The sequence below is a fragment of the Carassius carassius genome, chromosome 4 (genome assembly GCF_963082965.1).
Source record: "Carassius carassius chromosome 4, fCarCar2.1, whole genome shotgun sequence".
In the NCBI taxonomy this organism is placed as follows: domain Eukaryota; kingdom Metazoa; phylum Chordata; class Actinopteri; order Cypriniformes; family Cyprinidae; genus Carassius; species Carassius carassius.
In genome coordinates this window covers 20118411-20143467 of record NC_081758.1, presented here as the reverse complement: position 1 = coordinate 20143467, position 25057 = coordinate 20118411, and the positions used below count along the sequence as shown (strand labels likewise).

General features: G+C 36.8%; 2 protein-coding genes across 2 annotated transcripts in view; both read left to right on the top strand.

Annotated features, from left to right (window-relative positions):
* LOC132139451 (KN motif and ankyrin repeat domain-containing protein 1-like) overlaps positions 1-2437 on the top strand; it is a 31224-nt gene extending 28787 nt beyond the window's left edge. The window contains exon 11 of the mRNA XM_059547811.1: positions 1494-2437. Coding sequence (XP_059403794.1) covers positions 1494-1553 — 60 coding nt within the window. The 3' untranslated portion in view covers positions 1554-2437. The remainder of the gene's footprint in view (positions 1-1493) is intronic.
* Positions 2438-3892: 1455 nt separating this feature from the next.
* LOC132139385 (doublesex- and mab-3-related transcription factor 1) lies at positions 3893-23182 on the top strand. Its single transcript, XM_059547751.1, has 5 exons — positions 3893-4134; positions 4621-4798; positions 7236-7393; positions 12441-12585; positions 22321-23182. Exons 1-5 carry the CDS (start codon positions 3943-3945, stop codon positions 22452-22454), a joined length of 807 nt encoding a protein of 268 aa, XP_059403734.1. The 5' UTR covers positions 3893-3942; the 3' UTR covers positions 22455-23182.
* Positions 23183-25057: the final 1875 nt, after the last annotated feature.

Here is a 25057-nt window from a genome sequence, read left to right as displayed (position 1 = left end):
AGACACAGCGTTACAAAACTTAACTCAGAACACGAAACTCTCAAACTGAAAAGAAGTCAAGTTTGACGAGACTAGGTGGTGTTTCTTCTCGTCGTGCCTAAGTAGCAGCAGGCGTGCAGGCCGAAGCACGCTGGAACCGCGCTCAAAGAACAGTGATGACTAACAGCATGGCTAAAAGCTAAAGCTAAGAAAGCTACAAGCTAAAAGCTTAAAGAAAACATGATTAATAGCAAAAGCTAAGAAGAAAAGCTAGAAGCTAAAAGCAAAATTTTATGGTGTCCTAGGTATTTAAACTGGCCTGTTGGCCACACCTCAAATGTTGTCTTGACCAATCAGATATTGTCTTGGCTAAGGGGTATCATAAATCATATATTATCTTATCAAGCACGTGGTCCCAATTTTCCAGCTCTTGCAGGGTTTAATTTTGGACATGATTCCTATAACAAGAATATGATACATTTCACAAATAACTGATGGTCATGACTGTTTCAAGCAAGCAGATTCAAACACATACATACTAGACATGAATATAAATCCTAAAGCTATCCAATAGTTATTAAAAGACATACACAATAAGTGATTAAACATGATAGTCAAATGTGTGGGTTACATATAAATGAATATGGAGTTAAGCGATGGACTGATATTCATTTAGAAGACATTTTGAGTTCATTTTGGTCCATTTATATCTAGAAAAGACCGTTTCTGTGTCATTCGCTGACAAAGATTTCTGTGGAGACCAGAGGTTCAAAGGCCCCCCTTAGGAATTTCAGTCTGGTTCTGCTAGGTGGGGGGGAAGTCAATCCAAGAATCTTGTTTATTACTATAATGGGTTAACATGTGATGACTGGCGTTACATCTCAATTACTTGCCCAAAAAAATTTGACAATCTCTTCTCCGAATTTGACAATCTCTTCTCCGAATTTGACAATCTCTTCTCCGAATTTGACAATCTCTTCTCCGAATTGAAATGGTCAATGATTGTTGGTGTTAATGTCGAAAGCTGTTCTGTGAAAGAGTTGGTTGGTTGGTTGGTTAACTGATTTATGACCTCCTGTTGCCTTCCTGAGGAATTTGGCTCATGTTTCAACCACAGTCCTGATCGACTCTTTTATTTGTTTGGTTCGGGTCAGATACACTACACTGACATGTTGGTGTTCTATTTTTCATTTTGATGTTATAAGTTGAGTAAAAATAGCTGGATAAAACAAAAACTGTATCCATCTTCATTTCAGGCTGAAATGCAACAAAATGTGATTATTTTAAAGGGGGTGATTCTTTTCTATACTCCCTGTATATTTTAGCACATAACTAATATTATACAAATCTTTCCCTGTTGAACTGTTTCAGTGGAAAATCCATATATATTTTGTAATAAGTAGAGTTTAGAGACAGGAGGAGGCATCTTACAATGGCTATTGATTTTGTATCTGACTCATGTTTGGCTACGTTTACTGTTAATCATACCTTTTATGTCTGTCATCTGTTCACAGGGTACGCCTCGTCTCGGGAGGAAGACTTCACCCAGTCCTACAAGGAAAGGGCATATTTGATTAGAGCTTCTACCCCACCCTGCCGGAGCTGCTATTTTTTCAGATTCTGCCATGCCTACAATTTTCATCAGCTAGAAACCAAATATACAGCTCAAAGACTGAAAATTTACTTCAAACCTCAACTAGTGGATAGTTGGCAATTATACTGAGCACTTTTGCAAACTTCTCATTGGTTATGTCTTTCTCCTTGGCTTTAAGATTATAATAAAAATGGACTTGCTAGCTAAGAGTCAGTCCCTTAAAGACCTCAAGTGTGTCCTCACCTTGAATGTATTCAAACAGTATTCTTCTGCCTGAAATCACCAGCGTAATATCAGAGCTAGACGTTAACTGGAAAGAGGCTATGGAGTTGCCTTCAAAATATTGTTATTGTCATATAAATGTTGAATTTTATAATATACGGATATATCTTTGTATTCTTCCTCCTTTGAGTGGTTTAAAGCTTAAGTCAACTTTTTTTGTCTCTTTTTTATTTTTTATAATCAGTAATTTATAATTCCAAGATGTGGCCAATGTTGCCTGACAATGAGCTTTATATTTGAACCATGTGTATGCTGCCCAGTATGTTCAGCCTTTGGGGTTTAAATCTTTTGTCCTCCATCAAATCCCCAGCAGAGATGTCCAGTGGGACTTTCAACAAGTTTTTTTAAACACGTATTCCTAGATTTGGATTTGGTCTGTACTTTTATACTTGCCATTTTATCCATTTAAGAATCGCAGTATTTAGGAAATTCCAAGTTTACTTTGTAACATGAAGTTATATATATATCAATTAAAAGTTTTTGTCAGAAATAATTGTACTTTGTATATAATGTATGTTTGCAATATGTGGATGCAATATCTTTGACTGGCCTTTATGTAATAAACTTATGTCGTAGGTCTAATATGTGTCTTTTTATGTAGTCACAAATAGAATGACAGATAACTGTAGTAGCCATAGTATAATATAGATACTAGCCTATAACTTGATGATTAAGTACTAAAATGACATTGTCTTGTGCCCGTCTCTCTTCTGAAACCCTTATTTCATCAGGCCACTTTCTTACAGGTCAACAGTAAAATGTCTCCCTCTACTGGAAATGACAGCAAATGCACATTTCTAATATATTTAGACATGCTGGCTTGAAATCGTCTCATTATTATTCAGGTATGAAATACTCGGTTGAAAATGAAACGGTATACATTAAATGTATACAAGTATTTTTTACATCTTAATTTAATATTAAACATTTCATTTTAACAAATTAAAATTGCGCTCACAAATCAGATCGACTCATTGCACGTGGGGAGATCTGCAGACATGAAAACATGATGCTTTAAAAAAAATAATAAACATACAGCTTTTCAGTTGTATTAAAGAGGACTTTTAGATATGGACTGCAAAGAATTACAAATATGATCAATGTCCTGACTGGTTAGCATGGCCCGTTAACCCCTGCTGGTCTGGACACCATAACTGCAAAAAAAAAAATCGTCTTTCTCCACTCACATCTTTAATTTCTCACTGACCGTTAGACAATTAGAAATGAATTCTGACGAGTATTATGTTTTAATGCGAAACCGCAGAAAGCGTTTAATTCAAGCAGTAGGCTAATTTTCAAGTAAAAATATTACTACAAATATTATAGAGGTGTAAAATAAAAAAATTAAAAACTGGAGAGTATTCGGTTTCTATTACGATGACTTTCTTTCCAAAATCAAAGTAGCCTACTTTTTAGATAGCCTATATAGGCTAAGCCTGAAAAGCAACATAAAACGTTGCCTATGTAAAATAATTCTCATCATTTTGTACTTTTTTTTTTTAATCTCTGAACTTTCGAGAACTCCCTTGCACATTTTTCTTAATGTTGTCGTCGATGGAAATGATCACATTTATGAATCATGGATTTCTTTGCGTTACTTTGATACAGACTGCCTGGAGCCCACATCAGATCTGTGACACACTTCCACTATCTTCAAGTTCAACTGTATTGGTCACAGACACAATCATACACAGCACATGTTGTAAAATGCTTGTTACGACTCTCCACACAGAATTCAGTCGACTATAAAATAGAGTTGTTGTCTTGTTTTTTGTTTTTTAATAAGTAATATTAATACAAAATGTAAACCCCCTTTACAACGCCTTGCTTGCATTTGGTTTTGTGTCTTATGATCCATGATTTCACGAGACAACTTGGCAGTCACTTAGTCTCAGTGGGAAGAAACTGAACAAAATCTCCCACGTGCGCTGGAATGCACAGGTTCCTCGCGCCAAACTTTAGCCTATTGTATCAAACCTCAGACCCTCGTCCTCCCTCTCCTTTAAAAACGGTTTATAATCCGCAGGCGTGACATATTCTAAGCAGAGGAACCGCTATCATCATCTTCATCATCACCTAGTGTCGGCATGAGTGAGGAGGAGCAGAGTAACGGCTCGCTGTTGGCCAGGAAGCCGTCCCGCATGCCCAAGTGCTCGCGCTGCAGGAACCACGGCTTCGTGTCGCCGCTGAAGGGCCACAAACGCTTCTGTAGCTGGAGAGACTGCCAGTGTCAGAAATGCAGACTGATCGCTGAACGACAGAGGGTCATGGCAGCCCAGGTATACACCAACAGCCGGATGCGAGTTCACCTATTTAACCCCCCCCCTATATCTTCTGCTCTCTTGTGCTCTAAATATCACTAACGTTATTTGTGCTTATTTAGTTGTGTTCCAGCTAACCTTACTCCATACATCATGCCTCGCCTCCGTTATGGTTTTTGAATGGTTTCCAGTCGTGTTTACAAATAATTGGGTTGTTTGCTACAATACTAATGACAAATTGTTTACTATCATAGTAACGTTTTGTAGCTACATTGTTGAACAGTGCAGTTTTTTTCAGCTAGCTGCAGTTTGGCGCCTTAGCGAGATTTTTTTTAATGTTTTTACATATAGCCTATAATTATTATTATTATTATTATTTCAGAGGTAAAACGGACAGTAGAAAAACAAGAAGTGTATTTACTTTAATCTCATTAATTGTAATTAAATGATATTTGAAATGCCTCGTGATACTTCCCGGCTGGAGGTGACTGTTTGTCGTGTTAGGTGGCGTTACGGAGGCAGCAGGCCCAGGAGGAAGAGCTGGGTATTTGCAGTCCGGTTAACCTGTCCGGTTCAGAAACTCTGGTGAAAAACGAGGCCGTCGGTGATAATGTGTTTACTATCATCCCAGGGCCGCCATCACCCAGCACCAGCAGTGCCACCGCCTCTCCCACCAACCTAGGTGAGCAAACTTGATTCATCTGGTAAGGATCAAAAATAATGCTGGCCACAAGGTAACGTAGGCCTATATATAGATCTCATCTCAGCAGGATGTTCAAAAATTGTTGACTCTAAAATCTAGTTACACAAATGTGTATTTTTCCTAGAACTGGATGAGTACAATGTGTTTGTTTCAAACGAATAGATAAAGCATTATTTTGTGAATTCATTTAAGAAATTTCCAATACCATTATAGACAGTTTTTGTAGCTGTTGGGTAACATGTGAGGCCAGTAAAACCACACTATGATACATTTTGGAAAAAGTTAACTATAGAATCCAAACCATTCAGATTTTAACTGGTCGTAGGGCTGGGGCAAGTTGTCACATGGTAGGGCTGTGACGAAAGTTAACATACATCTTGCAGAATCTGCAAAATGTGCATTATTTTAACAAGACAAGAAGGAAATTGCAGCATATAAACTCTAGAACTGGGTAATTTGTATGAATGCAGTTATTTTGTCTTGTGGGCTTTGTAAACATCTATTTTGTGAAATAGCTTTTTGAGGACAGTACAGTACAGTTTTTTTTAAGGATACCTGTTATTTTGTTAAAATTAACTTTTTGTAGATTCCTTGAGGTGTATATAAACTTTTGACCACAATTGTATAGTATTTGTTGTAATTTTAATTTATTCAATATCTGTTTGCCAAAATATATTTTTTTAATATTGCCTTTTCCATACAATTTAAGTACTTTACTGAAAAGCCATTAAAAAGCATATAATACATTTCAATTATAGATATGTTGTTTAAGATGGCTATTATCTACTTTAGAATGTAGTATGTAATATTAAAAAAGATATTGCTGACTTTACAGAAGGTCAAAGCTTACACATACAGTGTTAAATATATGGTGTAATTTATTTTCTTTTGGAAATAATGCAAATATTCAATAGATACGTATGTAGATAAGTGGTACCCAAATGTGGTATAACTTAAAAACCCTGAAACCTAACTTAAGCAAAAAAAAAGTGAACGCTAGACCCAGTCTTCCCTAATCTCACATAAGCATACTTTTTTTTATCAAATTATATTATAAAGCCTGTTAAAGTAAAATAGGCATACTTCAGCTTATTGTGGAATAAATAAGCTTGAGTTTTACTGTGTGTGATGATATGTCCTTGCATAGCATCAGAAGATGTTTCACTACAGTGAACTTCAGTGTTTTTTCGTTTTCATTATTTGTCCATCAGTTTGCACACTTTTTTATTAAAATAAGACATAAACTTGACTTTTTGTGGGAGATTTCTGTGAATCAGTTCTTTGTCGCTGGGCCATGGGAAAATGAGGAGATAAGCACCTCTTCTTGACCCCCTGAACTATCCATGACTGTGTGAGTGGCAGAGAAAACAAAAACAAAGGAACCATGACCATGGACATGATGAAATGCACCTCCATTCTCATAAGGAGGAGGAAGGCTATCAGCATGCTGAGCATAGATGGCGATTGTGCCATGCCAGACCATATCCACGGAGGGCTGTTGTGTTCGATGAGCAGGAGAGACATCCTGTTCCTAGTGCTCCGATAGCACTAAGGAAGGAGTTGGATTCCAGACAGGTCAAGGCTACTTATGCTCTGTAATTGTACTCCGCTGCCTCTTTGGTTGCTGACAGATGAAACAGGAGTTACTGTTGGTTTTCGGTAATTGTCGTCAGAGATAATGTGACACATGACATAACACTCATGCTGAGCCATCTGTGATACACAAATTAACTTCTTATAAACTGGCATTGTATCTTACTGTGAATCACTAAAGCGCTAAAGCATTTTTGAATCATCAGTCAATTTTGCATTTGTTTTTTATGCCTTGCAAACATTGAGGTTTGTTTTCAGAGAAACTAAACAAAATGAAAGTTTAAGTTTATGCTTAAAACACAAACAGATATCTGTCAATTTAGTTTTGATACATTTCTCATAAAACAAAACTTATTATTTTTGTCATTTTGCTTCTCAAGTAAATGTAGCCTTAATACATTATTTATCTTATCTTAATTAAGATAAGAAATGTATCTTAATTTTAGAATCCTTAGACATTTGCACTGGAGAACATGACAAAAATACTGAAGTGATGAAGAATTGATTTATGAATTAAAAAGTAATGGAGCAAAATGTTAAAATATGAAGTGTTCCAAAAAATGTACATTCAGAGGCCATATTGACGTATTGTGTTCATTTCAATTTGTTCCTTAAATGAGTAATGTTTTGCATATATTATACATTTCTAGCAAAAGTGTGTTTATGAATTTATGTAGCTGGCATAATATAAGATATAAAGTTTCCAGTTTTGCACATTGTGTTAAATGTCTTCTCATTTCATGGCATACGACTACAGAATGATGCGCTTGCCAGAGAAGAGATGTCCACACACCACATTTTGATCAGTCGTCTGCTGTTTCAGGGAATCGTTCCATGCTGGCTCTAAGTCCTGCGGCGACCAGCAGAGGGCACACTGAGGGTACGTCTGACCTGATGGTGGATGCCTCCTATTACAACCTCTACCAGCCCACACCATACTCATCCTACTATAGCAACCTGTACAACTACCAGCAATACCAGGTGAATGGACTTACTCGCTCCTCACGTCAAGTGCAACTGAGCGGCTCTTTTCAGGTTTTAAATTAATGTTGTAAATGTAATTGATGCTAATATGTGCTACCACTATATGCTAATAATAGATATTATTGTCATTAGCATTATTATATATATATATATATATATATATATATATATATATACACACACACACACACACACACCAGTGTCTTATAATATTATTGATATTTCCTTTTTTTCCCAAAATATGTTTTTTTTTCTGTGCACTACCACTTCAATACATAAAAATACTAGGTTCAATAAAAATAATAATAAACCTAATATTTGTATGTGTTATGATAGCCAGTCCCTTTTGAACTTCATTTCTGGCACCTTTACTGTGCATGTTAAATTGTTACAAGTAAAGTTGTTACACATTTGCTGCATTACTTCAGTTCATTTGTTTTAGTAGCACACTGAAAATAAAATTTTTTCCTGCTAAATATTAAATTTATTTGATGGTTCTGGCTTTACATTAGGTGTAAAGTGTGGTTCATAATGCTTTAGAATTGTAAAATATTTTAATTATTTCTCGCACGTTAGCGGTGGTAAGTAGCAGGTACTGTTCATGGTAGTTTTTTTTATTTTGGTGATGTTTATACTTCCGAAAATTATTCAGATTTATTTTGAATTAATCTGCTGACCCGAAACGTAGCCCCCTACTATATAGTATTTTCACACCAACCCTTCAGACATACAGTTCCTCATATAAACACTCTTGCAAAAATACGTGTGAACACCAGCATGGTGCACACATCTCTACACTCACCCAGTCTGCATCCCGTGTAGCTCAGGCCACGGTAATAAGGTGATTAAGTGTGTTGCAGCCGTGTTGATAGGGGCCGCTGTCATTGGACCCGTCTGGATTGTTGAAGTTGGCAAGCCGCAGTGAGCTTCTGTCCTCGGTGTACAGTGATAATACCTGTGCCATTGTTCCAAGCCACTGGCCAAACACAGCAGGAGGGTGTGGGGCTTTCATGCACGCTACACCTCTTACATGCTGTTTACATTTCCCCGCTCCCCCCAGCCAGAACCGCAACTAATTCTGTCATTGGAGGTTTTTTAACCCTTATCCTTGTTGTATAACTATCACAAGAAGACTGACATATCAAAGTCTAAATAATCACTGCTTTCAATTAGTTTGACTGTTATTGTTTTATAATATCAGCTAAATATATTATTAGTTTAATGATATTTAAAAATCCTAATCTGCAAAATCACATATTTCCATGTTTTTCTGCACAGGTAGTGATACTCTCATTCTTCTAGCACTAAAATATTCTTTTAAAAGTAGCTTACGGTTGTAGTAGTTCTATTATAACTACATTTTTATGTAGTGCAATACACTACCATTCAAAAGCTTGGGGTCAGTAAGAACAGTAAAGACAATATTATAGAAGATTTATATATAAAATAGAAATTGCAATAATATTTCACATTATTATAGTTATTGTAGTTCTGATAAAACAAATCCAACCTTTGTGGGCATAAATATACAGTACAATTTTGTAATGGTAAAACTGTTACTAAAAGGAAATCTGGCTTTTTATACAAAAGATTTTTGTAGTCAGTGTTAACCTGGGAAGTCGTGGCCTAATGGTTAGAGAGTCGGACTCCCAATCGAAAGGTTGTGAGTTCGAGTCCCGGGCTGGCAGGAATTGTGGGTGGGGGGAATGCTTGTACAGTTCTCTCTCCACCTTCAATACCATGACTTAGGTGCCCTTGAGCAAGGCATCGAACCCCCAACTGCTCCCCGGGCGCCGCAGCATAAATGGCTGCCCACTGCTCCGGGTGTGTGCTCACAGTGTGTGTGTGTTCACTGCTCTGTGTGTGTGCATTTCGGATGGGTTAAATGCAGAGCACAAATTCTGAGTATGGGTCACCATACTTGGCTGAATGTCACTTCACCTGTTAGAAGAATAAGGGGGTAGTAGTTTTTCAGTTTGTAATGATAGAGACATTAAAATGTTTTAACTGTATGGTTAAAGATTTACACCAAAGTTATAATCAGATGTACTGTACTGCAAAGTAATTATCAGTTTCCCTCAGAGTCAAATGAAAACCATGCAATTCTGAGACCAGGCACATGAATCTGTCCTGGCAGCAGCTCTCCAGTGTGGACCTTGTCTGCTTCAGACCATGCTACACAAGTTTGAAGATGACTGTTTGAAGATATCAAACTGGACAGCATGAAATTGAGGGTATCCTCAAAGTCATGGCCCGTTCAGCTTTGATATACCATCAATGCATTACAACAACTTTACAAGCCTTTATTAATCAGCCATCACCCACTGACATTAGAAAGAGTTTTCATACCATGACATAATATGATTTTCATACAGAAATCAGCCTGTGTATATGGACTCTGATTTATATGGCAAGGTATCCATATTGTATCAAAACTGATCTACTGTGTTATACACAGTGTAAGTCAGTGACAGTGACTGGGCCATATTTTAGCATATTTGTGCAGTTGGAACCCTGATGGCGACATATTGCTCCAGGGTCACTGCCTCCATCTCTTTAGTGTGTCCCGGGGTTTGAATTGCAAAGGTTAATGATATTGCTCATATGAAGATACAGCTCCGTAGAGGGGGAGTAACTTTAATTCTGATCTCATTGCCTGATTTTGACCATTTGGAAGATGAATGTTGGAAATACACTGAGATTCTTTAGGTGTTTTGTAGTAAATTGTTGTATTAGTCTTAAAAAATGGTTTGTTCATCAAAGCAAAGACAATGTAATTCAAGCCATTTTGAAGAAAGGAAGAAAACCATAATACAGGAAATCACAGATGGGCCCCTTACAGATGCTTGTGATTATTAGACCTTTTGACATGAAGGTGAGTCCAGGTTGTCATGCCAAATGGAATTACCTCAAGTAAAGATGTGATGTCCATGATTGAAAGAAATCTGGTAGTCAATAGAAGCATGAAGCATGAGGTTTGTGTTTCTGTAAGAGCAAAGAACATGTAAGAAAGGTGTCACTGTTATTTAAGGTGCATCATTTAAGAGGGATTTCTCTTTCCATCAGGATGTGTCTTGTAATCCAGAAACTTCACAGTTGTGAAACTTTCCATCATTGCTTCTTCTCTTTATTAGGGTTCATCGGATAAGGAAGTTGTAGGGTGAGGAGCTCATCTGGCTTTTATCTTAGTGTGTCCATCTCCCGCCCTCTCCCACCTCCAGCAAGTGGGGCTCCGCTGCACTGCAGGTGGAGAATGAAAATATGAGGGTTGTGTAGAGGATCCAGACAGCTGATGGTGCCAGATAAGAGCCCACTCAGGGAGGTAAAGGACTCCAGCCAGCCCTTATTAATGAGGCTGCTCTAGATCTAACATGGCAGAGGTAGCACAACGCTAGCAGGCCTGTTCATCATTTCTGCAAGCAGTTTTTGTATTACATGAATTGGAAATCATAATGCACTTTCAAACTGCTGATGCTGTACTAAGCAGGCACTATGCAGTGTTACCAGATTTTGCTTTGATATGTTCATACCTGAGATAGAAATCTGAATCACAGGGAATGACATTGAATGATGCTTGAATTTTATTCCACTTGGACTTATTTTGATTTAGATGTTATGGTAGGTTAAGAGTGGCATAGAGAAAGCCGGAAATAGTTGAGTAGCATTGCAGACATTTTGGCACACATTCAGTGTTTGTCTCTTGCTTGTTGTGGCACATGCTTTTTTTTCCCACTTTGTTTAATTTCATGTACGTATTGGTGGGCTACTGTTGAAAAAAAGTTCAATTTGTATTATATTTGTCATAGGCAATACAAGAAGCTGACATTGTTTAAATAACAGTTTATAAACCTGTCAAGAGTTGATGGGGTGGACCGTTTTACTGGTTGACAGAAATCAAATTCCATAAAAGTGAAATTGAAAACACCCTAAAGCCTCTCTGCCATTAAGTAGACAGCTTATTTTAAAGTTCTCACAAGAGGGAAGAAAACTTGCCAGAGCAGTATGTTTCGGTTTATTTTGAAAAAGAGTGAGAAATAAAGCAGGAGTCTAGGCAAGAGGTCAACCATAACACATGCTGGCCATTTTTTCCTCCCCTTCGAACTTAAGGTTTATATTGTCACATGTACAGAATGTATAGACTCTGTTTTATCAATGTTTTCAGTGCTCTGAGATAAATGTCATGCAGTGTGCAGATAGAAGTCAAAACCCGGTTTAGGACCATTGCTGTTGAGCTAATGTTGATCATTAAGTATGTCTTCTGGTTCAAACAGGGACAGTATGAGGATGAGGAGGTGGATCCTTTATGTGTGAAGCAGAGAATGAAACTGCAACACTCTTTAAAGTGTCTGTAATAAAGGATGTTCAGTCTTTCATTTGAGACTTATTGCTAAAGCCATGCCTAGTGTTATTGCTTTACAGTGTACATGCATATTAGCCAGACCAGTATGAAAAATACATTACTGTTCAAATTCTGGAGTCAGTAAGTTTATGAAAGAAGACTCTTACGCTCACCAAGGCTGCATTTACAGGGTATTTGATAATAAATAAAAAATACAGTAAAACAATAATATTGTGAAATATAAAAATGATTGTTTTGTATTTAAAAATATCTTCAAATGTGATTTATTGATTGCAAAGCTGAATTTTCAGCAGCCATTACTCTAGTCTAGTTGTAAGTGTCTCGTGTTCATTCAGAAATCATTCTAGTATGCTCCCTCAGTCATTGTCATTACTTAATCTACAGTAAATATGTTTTGTCCTTTTTACTGTTTTATTGAAAAGTATACAGATCAGGGAAATTAAACAAGCTGTATTCAAGCCTTGCATATTGACATGTTTTACAAAGTAGAAAATTATGATGTAAAACATTCACGAGAAATCATACACTGTGCATGTATGCAACTTGCAACGACTTGCAACTTTTAAAATGTGATCTTGTTTCTTTTGATTCTTGACTGTTGATGCCATCAGACATTTTTATGTGTTTACTCATTTTCTTTTGGTTTTACTCCACCTGCCCCAAAATCACATCCCTCTGAAACAGATGCCTAGTGGAAATGGTCGCTTGTCCAGCCATAACGTGTCCCCCCAGTACCGCACACACTCCTACTATTCCTCTTACCTGAGTCAGGGGCTCGGCACGACTGCATGTGTGCCACCCAGCACCTGCCCTGAACCCAAAGCAGCAGGTCAGTCCCACACACACACACACACACACACATACACGTGCTCTTAGGGCCATAAACTTTTATCCAGAGATTTATCAACAGTGTGTGAGCAAGTACATCTGAGGGAGGTTCATACTCTGAGTCAAGGGCGCTGTAAAGTTTATAAAAATAAATAAATTCAAAGGTAAAATTTTTATGAGAGTCATTTGTTCTGGTGACTTCAGATTTAAAGAGACAAGGACCACGTGCTAAGAAAATTCCAGTCTTAGAACATAGATATCATAAATTGTATTTTTAAATGTTTCACTTTGTGGAGTTATAAAGTTTTAACTGACACTATTCAAAATTATTTACAGACTTTAGAAACAATATATGTCTTACTGTGCACCACTCTGTACTAAGACAGACATTTTAGTATGATTATGGCGTTACTGTGATCCACCATTCCCGCATCCCTCCAAGCCTGCCACCTGCCTTGGCTGTTAATGATTTTTACATGCTGATTTCCAGTGGTTTCAACATGAGGGTGCCTGTCACCCCCACTATCACTGCAGGGGGTGTTATGTTCCATTACACCAGAACACTACAAACTGGGTGGTCCCATCTCCTAAACACACATTCTCAGAGCCCAGAAAGGAGTTTGTGGTCTATCCTTTGTTTCCTGTACCTACTATTTACAAAATCCTAATGCAGGGGCAAAGTCAAAGTTAACGTGTGAAGATGTTTAAAAATGATGATCAATTAAATATAAACAGTATATCTCCAATAATTTTAACACATTTAAATAATTTGACTCTGATTATTTCATTCTGCTTTCTATTTTTAACGTTTAAAAATCATTTAAAAAAAACCTGAACATTTTTAACATCCTGATCCAATCCTTTAGTTAGTGAAGAAGACTGGATGACACTGAGTGACCATCCCTGCTTGTGTGGCCTGAGTTTGGTCCTTTACATGGATTCTGCACTCGCTGTTTAGTCTGATCCCTAAACATCTAGACATAGTATTTTCTAGTGTCTCATTCACAACTTCAGACCTGATCAGCTGCCTCACTCTGGGTTTTGTTCCCATCATTGTTGTGTTCTAGTAATCATCATACTGTCAGGAGATATTTAAAAAGAGGCAACTCAATAAATGACAAGTATTTCAGTTTCATTATTTTTGAAGCAGCATTACAGTGGTTTTCAGATGAGTTGTCTCTTGAGTCCTCTGTTCTTTTTCTGTGCTTCCAGTGCTTGTGCGGAGTATAATTATTTTCCCTAGAGCTGGGGTAATCAGATGGCCAAATATGAGGCCAAATAACCTTCAGGAGTGCGACGCTGTCCTTTCTGAGAGACCCCCACAGCTGTCTCTGGAAAATTGCCTCTGGGGTTAGTGAGCGGGAACAAGTTAAGATTTACAAACAATGATGAAGCTTGTCATGCGTCTTTCACCATCCGTCACAAGCGGCGGCCTGGCGGGGCGTCGAAGTGTTCTTCATAAAGCTCAGCTCGCTGTGAAATACGCCCCTGTGTGATCTTTACTGCTGGGAGCTCGTAAGCAGCGCTCCTCCATAAATTGCATGGGCCAGAGGTGACACTGCACTCCATCACCCGCCAGGGCAAGCCTTACCTCCATCCGCATCCGCCCCAGCCGCAGAAGCCACCCGGCCCATGAGATGATGTGCCCGAATGTGAGTTATGTAGAAATTTCAGTGTTATACGAGACAGTATATGGGTTTTACCATTCTCTCTTGTGCTCTGATTTCTCCAATAGTAAACAACTACAAAAAGAAAAATCAAAGTTAGTTTTGTTTACAGATTGGGTCAAGTTTACAGTTTTGGAGAGAGTAGAAGCTTTATGTTTGCGAGCAACAATATTTGAACAGAATATGTAACTTTTAGAATAAATTGCAAAGACATTGTTTTGCAATGCAAAGCCCCCCCCCCCCCCCCCAAAAAAAGCTTTGCAGTAATGTAACAAAATTCTTGCCTTCTTTTGTTACCCTTTTTTGCTGATGTTTAAGTTGATGTTGTTAAAGTGTAATTACACAAATAAATATCGAGCAATATTAATTAACTTACTGTAGGTTTAAGTTTTGAGTTTATTTTATGGTAAGTTACTTATATTTATACGAAATTTAGCGTTATTACTATAGTGAGCATATTTAACATAGGTAACTACATAATTTTTTGGATGTTACTATGGGTAATACAGTGTTTTATTTGGCTTGTACAAAGCTAATGCCATGCTAATCTTTAAAATATCTTCTAGAACCCTGTAAATATAGCATGGCGTTCATTCAAGAACGTTGCACATTTTAAATGGTGCTATAGTATGATCATCTCAAACATTTTTACAGGTAACTAATTACGCATTCAGGTCACATCGATAAATCACATCTAATATGCTTTTGACATTTATTGATTAGTCTGATGCCATTTACAAACCACAAATTTAATGGATGAAATTCTTCTCAGTCAGAATGTGACAATGTTTTCAAAGGTGGCAGACCCCTGTTAAAAAGTTCCAAGGAAAATAGAAAATGTCACAGGAGCAATCAAGGAACACATTCATTCTCTTTCAGTGCAGATTAACAAAGGGCAATAATGATTCTCTCCAGGCTTCAAGCACAATTGAGAGGTAGAGCTTGAGCAGGAAGAGGTGTAACGTCTCATCTGACAGAGAAGCCGTGGGGCTTTTTTAAACATTTAATCCATCCTGTTTGCATTATTACTCTGTGGAACATTCATAGAACTCCAGCACAGCCTTGCCCTTGAGGTTAAGTGCTGTTACATGTGTCCCTTTATTTGGTTGTTACACAGTTTCACCAACCTGGCTAGGGTTACAGGAAGGGCAAGAGTTCATAAGAAGCTATAGCTTATCTTATAGTATATATGTACCCTAAATTTATTGTCGATTTTAAAGGAATGATGGTTAACTGTTGTATATTGTCAGTTGGTGACAGGTTATACTGTTGTACTATCTATTATTCCTTCTGATCTCAGATCAAATTCTCAGGTTTTCCCTTTTTCACCACCTACAAACAAAACAAAGCAAGCACTTTGATAACTTTTGTAATCTTGACCGTTTGTTAGTTGTACAGATTAAAAGGATGGCTAATTTGCCACATAATGCATTACAAATAAATTGAAATGAAATTGGTAAGGCCTGACATACAGTATCTCAGTCAAGGAAATCAGAGGGTGAATCAGTGAATCTCTGGCTGGAGTGTTATTTAACCACACAATCAGTAACTGTCTTCCCTTCTCCAGTGCTGATGCTAAATGCTCTGTCTTTTCCTTCTATGGATCAGTTAAATACCAGTGTAATTGGCTGCTCTAGGCTCAAGCACTGTTGTAATGTGTTGTACAACATTTCTATTAACACTTGCCTGAGGCACTGAGGAGATAAAATGGGTAATGACTGCTGCTAAAGGTTCTGCTCTCTTTAGCACACTGTCCTCCTCTGAAAACTGTCTGTGTGAAAGAAAGCTTAGAATCTCAGGTTATATACACTAGTGTTCTGTTTAGGGTGGACCTTTTTTTTTTTTTTAAAGAAGAACAAGAAATTATTCAGAACAGATTCATTAGCCTGATCCAAACTGACATTACAAAGTAATGATACAAAATATTTATATTTCAAATAAATGCTGTTCTTTTGAACTTTGTATTCAGCAAAGAGTCCTGAAAAATAGTATCTTGGTTTCCACAAAAATATTAAGCAGCACAACTGTTTTCAGCATTGATAATAGTAGTGTTTTTTGAGCACCAAATCAATTTTTTAGAAATAACTTAAAACTGGCTTATTTCCTATAAGTTCTAGAAGTTATTTGATATTTTTAATCCTCAAAGAAAATCTTTTTTAAAAACAACTTAAAGAATTTTTTTTTTTTTACACAGTTGCTGCTGGGAGCTTTATTTTAAGGGACTCTTTAGTTATTGAATATTGTCTGAATAGTTAAAAAGCAGGCATATTTTGTCTTTACCTGATTGTTACTGGTTTCTTTTCCACACAGATATCAAATAATTAGTTATTTATGGTAGCATTTTATTTGTTATGAAGAATCACGAATGGAAAGTGGACATTCATTCTTGAACAGAATATTCTGGTCATATTCAACCTTAACCCAGAGCCTAACAGAATTAATTCAACTGAATCTATTAAGTCATGTGTTTCACCCAGGGGGGCTTTAGTCTCCCTCACAGCCATGCTAACTGATGCCTGCACCGGTTTTGCTTGTGATTATTTTCTCTCCTTTAAAGATAATGACACAAAATCCCTCAAATCATCGATTCTATGTCTCAAGTCATTATAGTATATCCATAATGTTTCGACGGAATGGAGCGCAGGCCAGGAGAGACGGACGGGTCATTTGCAGGAACAGCAAAGCGCTGTATCAGTGCCAGTGATTTAACAGGGAGGAGGGCCTGTCAATTCTCTCAGAGACACTTTGAGACTGGGGACAGATTGGGGAACAATACAGGTCTGGAGGTGCTTATGTGTTTAATTAGCCTCTGACCCTGGCATGATGCCTCCTGCCAGACGTTACAGGCCACTCATGCAGATCTCTAACAGACCGATAATGGGGACTGAAGGGTCCCAATTTTCAGCAGCCAGAACTCCAGTCTTCAGTGTCACATGATCCTTCAGAAATCATTCTAATCCGTTGATTTGATGCTCAAGAAAAAAGTATTATCAGTGTTGAAAACAGTTGTGCTGCTTAATATTTTTTGGAAACTGTGTTAAAAAAAAAAAAAAAAAAAAAAAAAAAAATATATATATATATATATATATATATATATAGAAAGTGCTATGAAATATACATAAATGCATTTTGAACTTTATTTGTGCAAGTTCACGTTTGTCTGCTATGTGTTAAACACTTCTGCATCCACCTCCCTTGAGTGCTTCAAACTCCAGTGCCAATGTGATTATGAGTGAGAGCTCCACTCAGAAAATAACATCCGTCTCTCTGCAGCAGCCACCGCTGTTCACTCTTTGAGGAGTCAGCAGCTGTTTAAAGTGCCACCTCCTTGCTGTAAGCCTGTGTTTTCTGCGCCATTAAGTCCTGCCATGACTCTAATGATTGAGAGAGACGTGCATGTCATTCCTTGAGGGAACTCCATCTCCCCTCAGCACTTCTTGGGCCAGGTCATGTTGTACAGATGTGAGAGTTTGTTTGTGAGGGTTCTCTCGTAGCTTTTGGTGCCAGAGATTGGTCCCCCTTTGGTTATTGTGTCCAAATTTAAGAATGCTGGAATGAAGCACACCAAAGTCCACCGGGCAAGATTAGGGCTTTGGTTTGTGTCGATGGCAATATGGTTCATATATAGTTAGGGATGCACTGATATTACAATTCTCCCTAATAACCAATAAATGCCTGATATTACACTACTATACTATCTTGTCAAAAATGAAATAATACAATCTAAAATCAGCTTTATTATTTATTTATTATGTATTATAATATTTGATAATGTACAGTGTGAAAATTTGTATTCTATTCATTTTGAGATTGCCTAAATATTACATTTAACAGTCTGTTATTAGTGTTTTTAAACAATTAAGTGTAAAATCCAAAATTATGGATGAATCTGTTCATTTAAATATCCTATAACTAATAATATTGCTTAATTAAAAAGTCTCTAATATCCGCTTCTCTTAAACGTATTGTTGGACAGCTCTGCATTTAATGCTAGTAGATGGAAATTTGATATAGTAAGCTCTCTTAAGAACTTGTTTAATATGATCTTACAAGAAGTTGTTTTATAATTGTAAACACCTTGTTTATCTATTGTATTAATATAACTGTTATGTAATTGGTAGAGAATTAACAACAACAAAAAAAGCTGCTCAGCTGCTGACATGGCATTGAAATCTCAACTAACTAACTACCGAAAACATCATCCTACAACATTTTAACTCTCCATTTTAGACTGATACATCTGAGTTTTGGACGGTTACAATGAACTTTTTTTTTTTTAATCACTGTAAGCGTATCTGTGTATGAGTGCATCTGTATACACGTTCAAGCATGTATGCCTGTGTGTGTGTGTGTGCGTGCTCCTGTGTGCGCTATCTCTGTACAACTCCGCGCTTATCTAAGTGCAGGCATTATGGACCCTCATGGCCTAGCGCAGGCAGTATATGAGTTGCAGAGGAAAGAGCTTATCCACAATAGATCAACCCTGAATTACCATCTTCTCTCACATCTGGGCTTTTGTTCACTTTTTCTAAACTGCCAGAAATGATTGAGCTTCTTTCACTGTTTCCCCTCCCCTTTTCATGCTCTCTTTTTCTTTTAAAAAGCTTCCTTTTGTTAAACTGCACAAAGACCGTTTAATAGTTTGGAAATCTAAGATAGTCAGCCAAACAAGGGTGAATAGGGCAAAAGTTCAGATGGGAGAACAAGCTCTTTTTGGGCGTTCAGAAAAGTAAATCCTCTCTTGTTTCAATGCTGTTTTAGTCTTGACAGATGTGTGATATTTTTTTTTTCAATGTTACTGCCAATGTGTAGGAAATGTCTTGTTTGGCAACTATGTGAAGATTTTTTTTTTAAGTTTTCCTTATTGCATGTATGCCCTCTGAAACACTTCTGCTTAAGCTGGATTTAGTTTCAAGTTCAAGTTGAGCTTTATTGTCATTCCGCTACATGTGTGGACATACAGTGGAATGAAATGTTGTGCCTCACAGGACCACGGTGCTACATAAATACAGACATACTGTACAACAATGAAGTAAAACAGTATAAACCTATACACAACTAACCTACTGACAGATTTAGACTATAAATATACTATATATAAATGTTTACCTATACATAAGCTAAAAAAATACAGATAATACAAATGCTTCACATAATACTATACTTATACAAAACTAACCTAATGTCAGATTTTGACGTTAATACTATATATAAATGTTAACCTATGCATGAATTAAAAGCAAAAAACAAACTATACAAGAGGTACACATAAACACTGTACCTATATACAAACTAACCTACAGATTTGGATATGAAAATACTACCGTATATATAAATGTTTACTTATACATAGACTGAAAAGGAAAAATGTATAGACTATACAAATGCTTTACATAGTACTATACATGTGCAAAGAGAAACACTGTAAGTCAAGCAGCTGGCTGGGGAACAGTGCAGGATGATTTGTAGTGCATGAGCATGTGAACACATAATTGAGTCTTTTGTGGTATTATGTACACAAAGCAGTGTGTGTGAAAAGTGTCTAGTGCTCATAGAGGAGATTTTATAATAAATAAAAAAAAACACAGATTGTGTCCATATTATATAGTCCATAATAGCTGGTTTAATATGGACTAAGCCGCCAGCTGGTCTTACAGCATGACAAGCTGTAAAGTGCCTAAAACCCTTCTAAAAATCAGCCTGGAATATAAGCAAACTAGCTTAGCCTGGTTATTTTATTCATTTATTTTTCAGCAGAATGGTGAGATGGTTTGAGAGAGATTTCTTCATAAGTCCTAATGCTGTAGTGAATATATGCTGTATTTGACAAGTCAAAGAAATCCATTTACTTGTTTCATTATTATTTGGTTTTATCTGCATGTTCAAAGGCCTGATTGTCTGTATAACAGAGTGTGTATGGCCGATCTAACATTAGTCTATATGAAGTGCTAATACAATGATAATCAAAGGCAATGAAGCCATGACACAGAACATGTCAAACAGCCCCACAGCTGATTTACTTTCCCTACAAAGGACCTGTCCACTCACCCGCAAGAACTTCCCTTCAATTACACCATAGATTTCGCCCTGATGAACTCCCTCAGAATTAACACAGCCATGGTTAATTCCAGCCCCTCCTCTTTCACCATCACTCCATGTACTGTTCTTGTACAGAGAGCGCCGGCACAGTTTAGCTACACAAACATTAGTATTAACGATAGGCCAGTTTGGAATTGGTGACAAACTGCGGGCCGAGCGCAAAGTTTTGTAGCCTGAAACCAATCAGGAAGTTAATGAGGAGAAAAACTACTCCTTTTCACCAGCATCCCTTAATTACCTCCACGCCAGAGCAGCGCAGAGGAGGAGAGGCAGATCAAAAGAGGGAGGGCTAGAAGGGATGAGAGGCACACTAAGAGCCTTTATGTTCCTTTTCTCAGATTATGAAGGTCAGGAAAGCAGATGAACAGGATTTGTGTGTGCCACCCCTCCCGACACTCATTACTTTAATAGACTCAATACAGACTGCAATATTAGAATCACATGCATATTGAGATGAGGTGACCTGGCTCAATGCACAAACCTTCATGCATGTTTATAGGGAAATATAACGATTGTGCTGCTAGGGCTTTACATTTATATGAAGTCATTTGTCTAAGCAGATTATTGTCTTTGTGTTAAAAATGTAACCTAATAACTATCAAAATGTATTTAATGTCATCCAGAGCATCTGATTCTGAAATCTTTTCTTAATTTATGTTTACAGTAATATGTAGCTGTTTTTTTTAGTTATCGGTCTGCTCACAGACCACTGGAGAGAGTCAGCACAGTACAGACTCGACAACAGCCGTGTGCTCACTCAGCAGTCTGTCTGGCTCAGTATGCGTATCTTCAGCTTGACTGAGTTTGCTAAAGTAGCCAGAACTTACTGCAGTGTGTGATTCAAAAAGGCAGCACTGCCTTTACTTTGTTGTTATGTTGAGAACTAACAGCACTGACGCTCGTACATTTAATTTATGCTGTTTGGTTTGACTTGAGAAGCTGATAATCTCAACATAAGAAATGCTGGAACATCCCTGTTTCTTCTCTTAACATTGTATTCTGTTTATAGAATCAGCTTGTTAACCGATTTTATTTTATTGTTTTTATTTATTTATTTTTTGGCAGAACTCAAGAGTAGTAACTTTCAAGTTGTTTGATCTTTTGAATGCAGTGACCCCAAAAATGTGTGGACACTTAAATTCTGAGCCATTTTTACAATTATTTTTAACCATCCAAACCTTTCACTTTCAAAATGATTGTTATTGGGTTTCCATTATTGAAGTGCAATAGTTTGGGGTTTGTAAGATTTTGTTATTAAAGAAATTTATACTTTTATTTAGTAAGAATGCATTAAAGTAATCAAAAGTGACCGTAAAGACTTTTACTGTTACAAAAGATTTCTATTTGAAATAAAAGCTGTCTTTTTTAATTCTGGGGGAAAAAAATGTATCAATGTTTCCGCAAAATATACTGCTTTCAATTTCCATAATAATGTTGAGCATAACGTTGTTTTTTGAACACACAATCAGCGTGAGACAATTCAGCCATCACAGTAATAAATTACATTTTAAAATATAAAAAAATGCAAAAGAGTTATTTTAAATTGTAATAATTTAGTAGTTTCACTGGTTTTACTGTTTTGCTTACATAAATACAGCTTTGCTGAGTGTAAGAGACTACTTTCGCTAACATTTTAACATCTTACCGAGCCCATACCTTTCACTGGTGTAGTTTATGTAAGCACAGGTGTATGTTCAGACCTATTGTTTATTGTCATTTAAACCTTATCATTCAGATAAATGCTGCTTGGCTTGATATTTTGATTCTAATCCAAAGACATTCAAACATTCTTAAGTGTTCAAATACTCTTTTGCACCATTGTACTTTGTCATTAAATGTCAGGAACCAAAAAGCTCATGTTACATGCATGCTACAGGTTTCATATATCACAGATGCCATGCTCTGGCACAAAAAAACTTCAATAATAAACAAAAATGAGTTTGTGCATCATGTGTCACATCTTATTTCAGCTTTCTCTGATGGAGCTCAAGACTCTGTGTCCATCAGCTCGATGATCAACACTGAGAACAGGCTGGAGTGTGAGAGCAGCTCAGAGTCTGGAACCTTCTCCATCAACTCCATCGTTGATGGGGTAACCAAATAAAAAACCCTCACCTTCACCAATCTCCCATCTAATTGAATTGTTTCTGTATTTTCAACTTATTGTTGTTAACTCAACTCAACATTGTGTAGTTAACACTGATCAGGTTGACTGTTGTGGTGTTTTTCAACTTTTTAGGGGATTCTATAAGATTAGGTTATAATTTGCTCTTAGTTTCTCGATGATGATCAGAAATGCAGTTTACATAGATTGCTGTTTCATACAGTTTGATAGCTTCAGTTTGTTTACTTTGATAGTGCAGTTTTTAAAGATTAGAATGAGTCACTTCCACTCCATATACTATAATGAAAGAAATGGCAGAGCACAACGATTTACTGCCATATATCAGTTGTGGCTCAGTATTGCTGTCATTGGCCTAATGAATAAGCTAACTTCTTTCCATGACCTTCAAGACGCAAAGTATATGAGCTCTTCTCCAGCATCTCTATAGTGTTGTGTTGTAGGCTGTGGGACAGTTGGGTTAGAAGAGATACTATTAAATTATTCTTCAATCTCGCAGTGAACAGCTTATTTATTTATGGCAATCACTAAAGGACATCATTTAACTTTTGATGATTTGCATCAACCCTGTTCCTATGCATGATCCAGCTAATGTCCAGTGCTCCCCGTATTTTCTTTGTATAATATGAAGCTGTGACCCTGATTTTAATGGTGTTGTTGGCACAGATAATGTCCTCAGTCAAGTCACAAATAAATGGTAAAGGAGAAGAGGGACACAAAACTTTCTTTCCTTGTAAGCTCAGTTTGTTATGACAGTACATTTAACTAAAAATTTAACTATTTTTCGTTTTTTTAGATCTGATAAAAACAAGCCAGTGTGATCTATTTTTTACATTTTATTGTTATTATTATTATATTATAGTGGAGGGCCAATTAAAATGAATCAGTCAGTCTGAGGGCCATTTAATATGCTTGCATCTGTATTTTGCACTTACATAGAAGTTAGTATTAATAAGTAGCTAACTGAGACTTAAATGAATAGCCTTTTTCTAAAAATGAATGTAAAGAATGTGCGTACTGTATATTCTAATATTAAACAGTGATTTTGTGCAATTTTGTTAGATCAACAGTTCACAGTTTGATTCAAGTTTTTTTATTGTTACAATTGTAAAACAACACAAAAGCTAATTTGCAATCCTGTGTTTATATGCTCTCATGTTCAGTGGAAATAAAATAATTATTGATGACTGACTTTCACGAGGCTTGACTGTTGGGAGCACAATCTGAAATGAAAATTAATTGTGTTTTCTTTGCTCTGCACCTTGAAAACATTTATTCGATTGTGCACCATCTGCTGTAATCAATAACCTGACCATCTTGTTTTTTTTTTTGTTTTTTTGTTTTTATTAAACGCACTTACTCTTAATTTCATCCCCCAGTGGTTTTAGTGAGAAGAATGTGGAGTTACCTATATGGCTTGGGCATTATAAATCACTTCTGGAGAGCAGATTGTACAGCAGTATCGATTGATCCTGATATATCACAGAAATTTACTGTCACTTCTGTTTTCAATTAAAGATACAATCAGTCAGATAATGACTTAATTGGATTTTACAGAAGATTGAGTTTTATTGTCCCGTGCTTTATGAGTTTAGTTAAGGAAGGCCACTTTATCATGGGCTGTCAGCGCTGGGCTCCGGCGTGCCGCCGTGTGCTTCTGTTGCTGCTTCAGGTTTGTGTTCCAGTGACAGCCTGAAAAGTGTCTGTGGATTTGTTTTCCTTGAGCTGCTATTGTGCCATCAATCACATCGGCTGCATGAAAGAAAAAGCCACCCCGTCCCAAAGTCTCAGCGCATACTGGAGCTGCATCTTCTTCAGTCAGGGCTTTTGGATTTAAGAGAGCAAGACACCACCATAAAAGTGTTTGATGACCGTATGGTCTGAAACAAGGCCCAGTTTAATCTGTATTAATATGTTTATTTGAATTGAATGCATTTTATTTCAAAGGGTTTGTAAAGATATTAAAGAAGATTCCTAGACAGTGAGAGTAGAATAGAAATTGCAACATTAATAAAACCCTGACAGTCAAATTTACAGAGATCATGCAGTTGGTTGTTGTGTTCAAGTATTCAGCATTGTGTATGGTCCAATATAATGTTAACCGAAATACCGAAAAAACAATGATTTAATTAAAAATGATGATACTTGACATATAACCATCTATTTGGATGACTAGAAATAATGTACCTGGTACAGCAATATTGTGGTTCCATATTATTTGCCGGCATGTCAATGGGACTCAAAGAACCACTTGCTCACTAATCCTCTGCAGCGAATGGAGAATGAGAGTTCACACAAATGATAAAAACATCACAATAATACACATGTAACTCAACTCCATCAGTTAATATCGTGTGATACAAAACGCTATGTGTTTGTAATAAACACGTCAATCAATTAACATTATTTTTTAGCTTCAAATTATTGCTTCTGGCTAAAATATGTCCTCTATCCATAACATTACCTTCTCCAGTGAAAAAGTCATTTCATATAAATCAGAAGTAAATGTTCAGATACAAGCAAAAACAGTCCAACCCAGATCTAAAGAACTATGTCTGTGAATTTCTGAGTGGATTATTGTGAGG

What these genes read in the sequence shown, in the direction of transcription:
- LOC132139385 (XM_059547751.1), top strand. Translation starts at nt 3,943, where the DNA reads ATGAGTGAGGAGGAGCAGAGTAACGGCTCGCTGTTGGCCAGGAAGCCG. An exon ending in CGCCTCTCCCACCAACCTAG is followed by an intron (nt 4,799 to 7,235) that starts GTGAGCAAACTT and finishes CTGCTGTTTCAG; the next exon opens with GGAATCGTTCCATGCTGGCT. An exon ending in ACAACTACCAGCAATACCAG is followed by an intron (nt 7,394 to 12,440) that starts GTGAATGGACTT and finishes CCTCTGAAACAG; the next exon opens with ATGCCTAGTGGAAATGGTCG.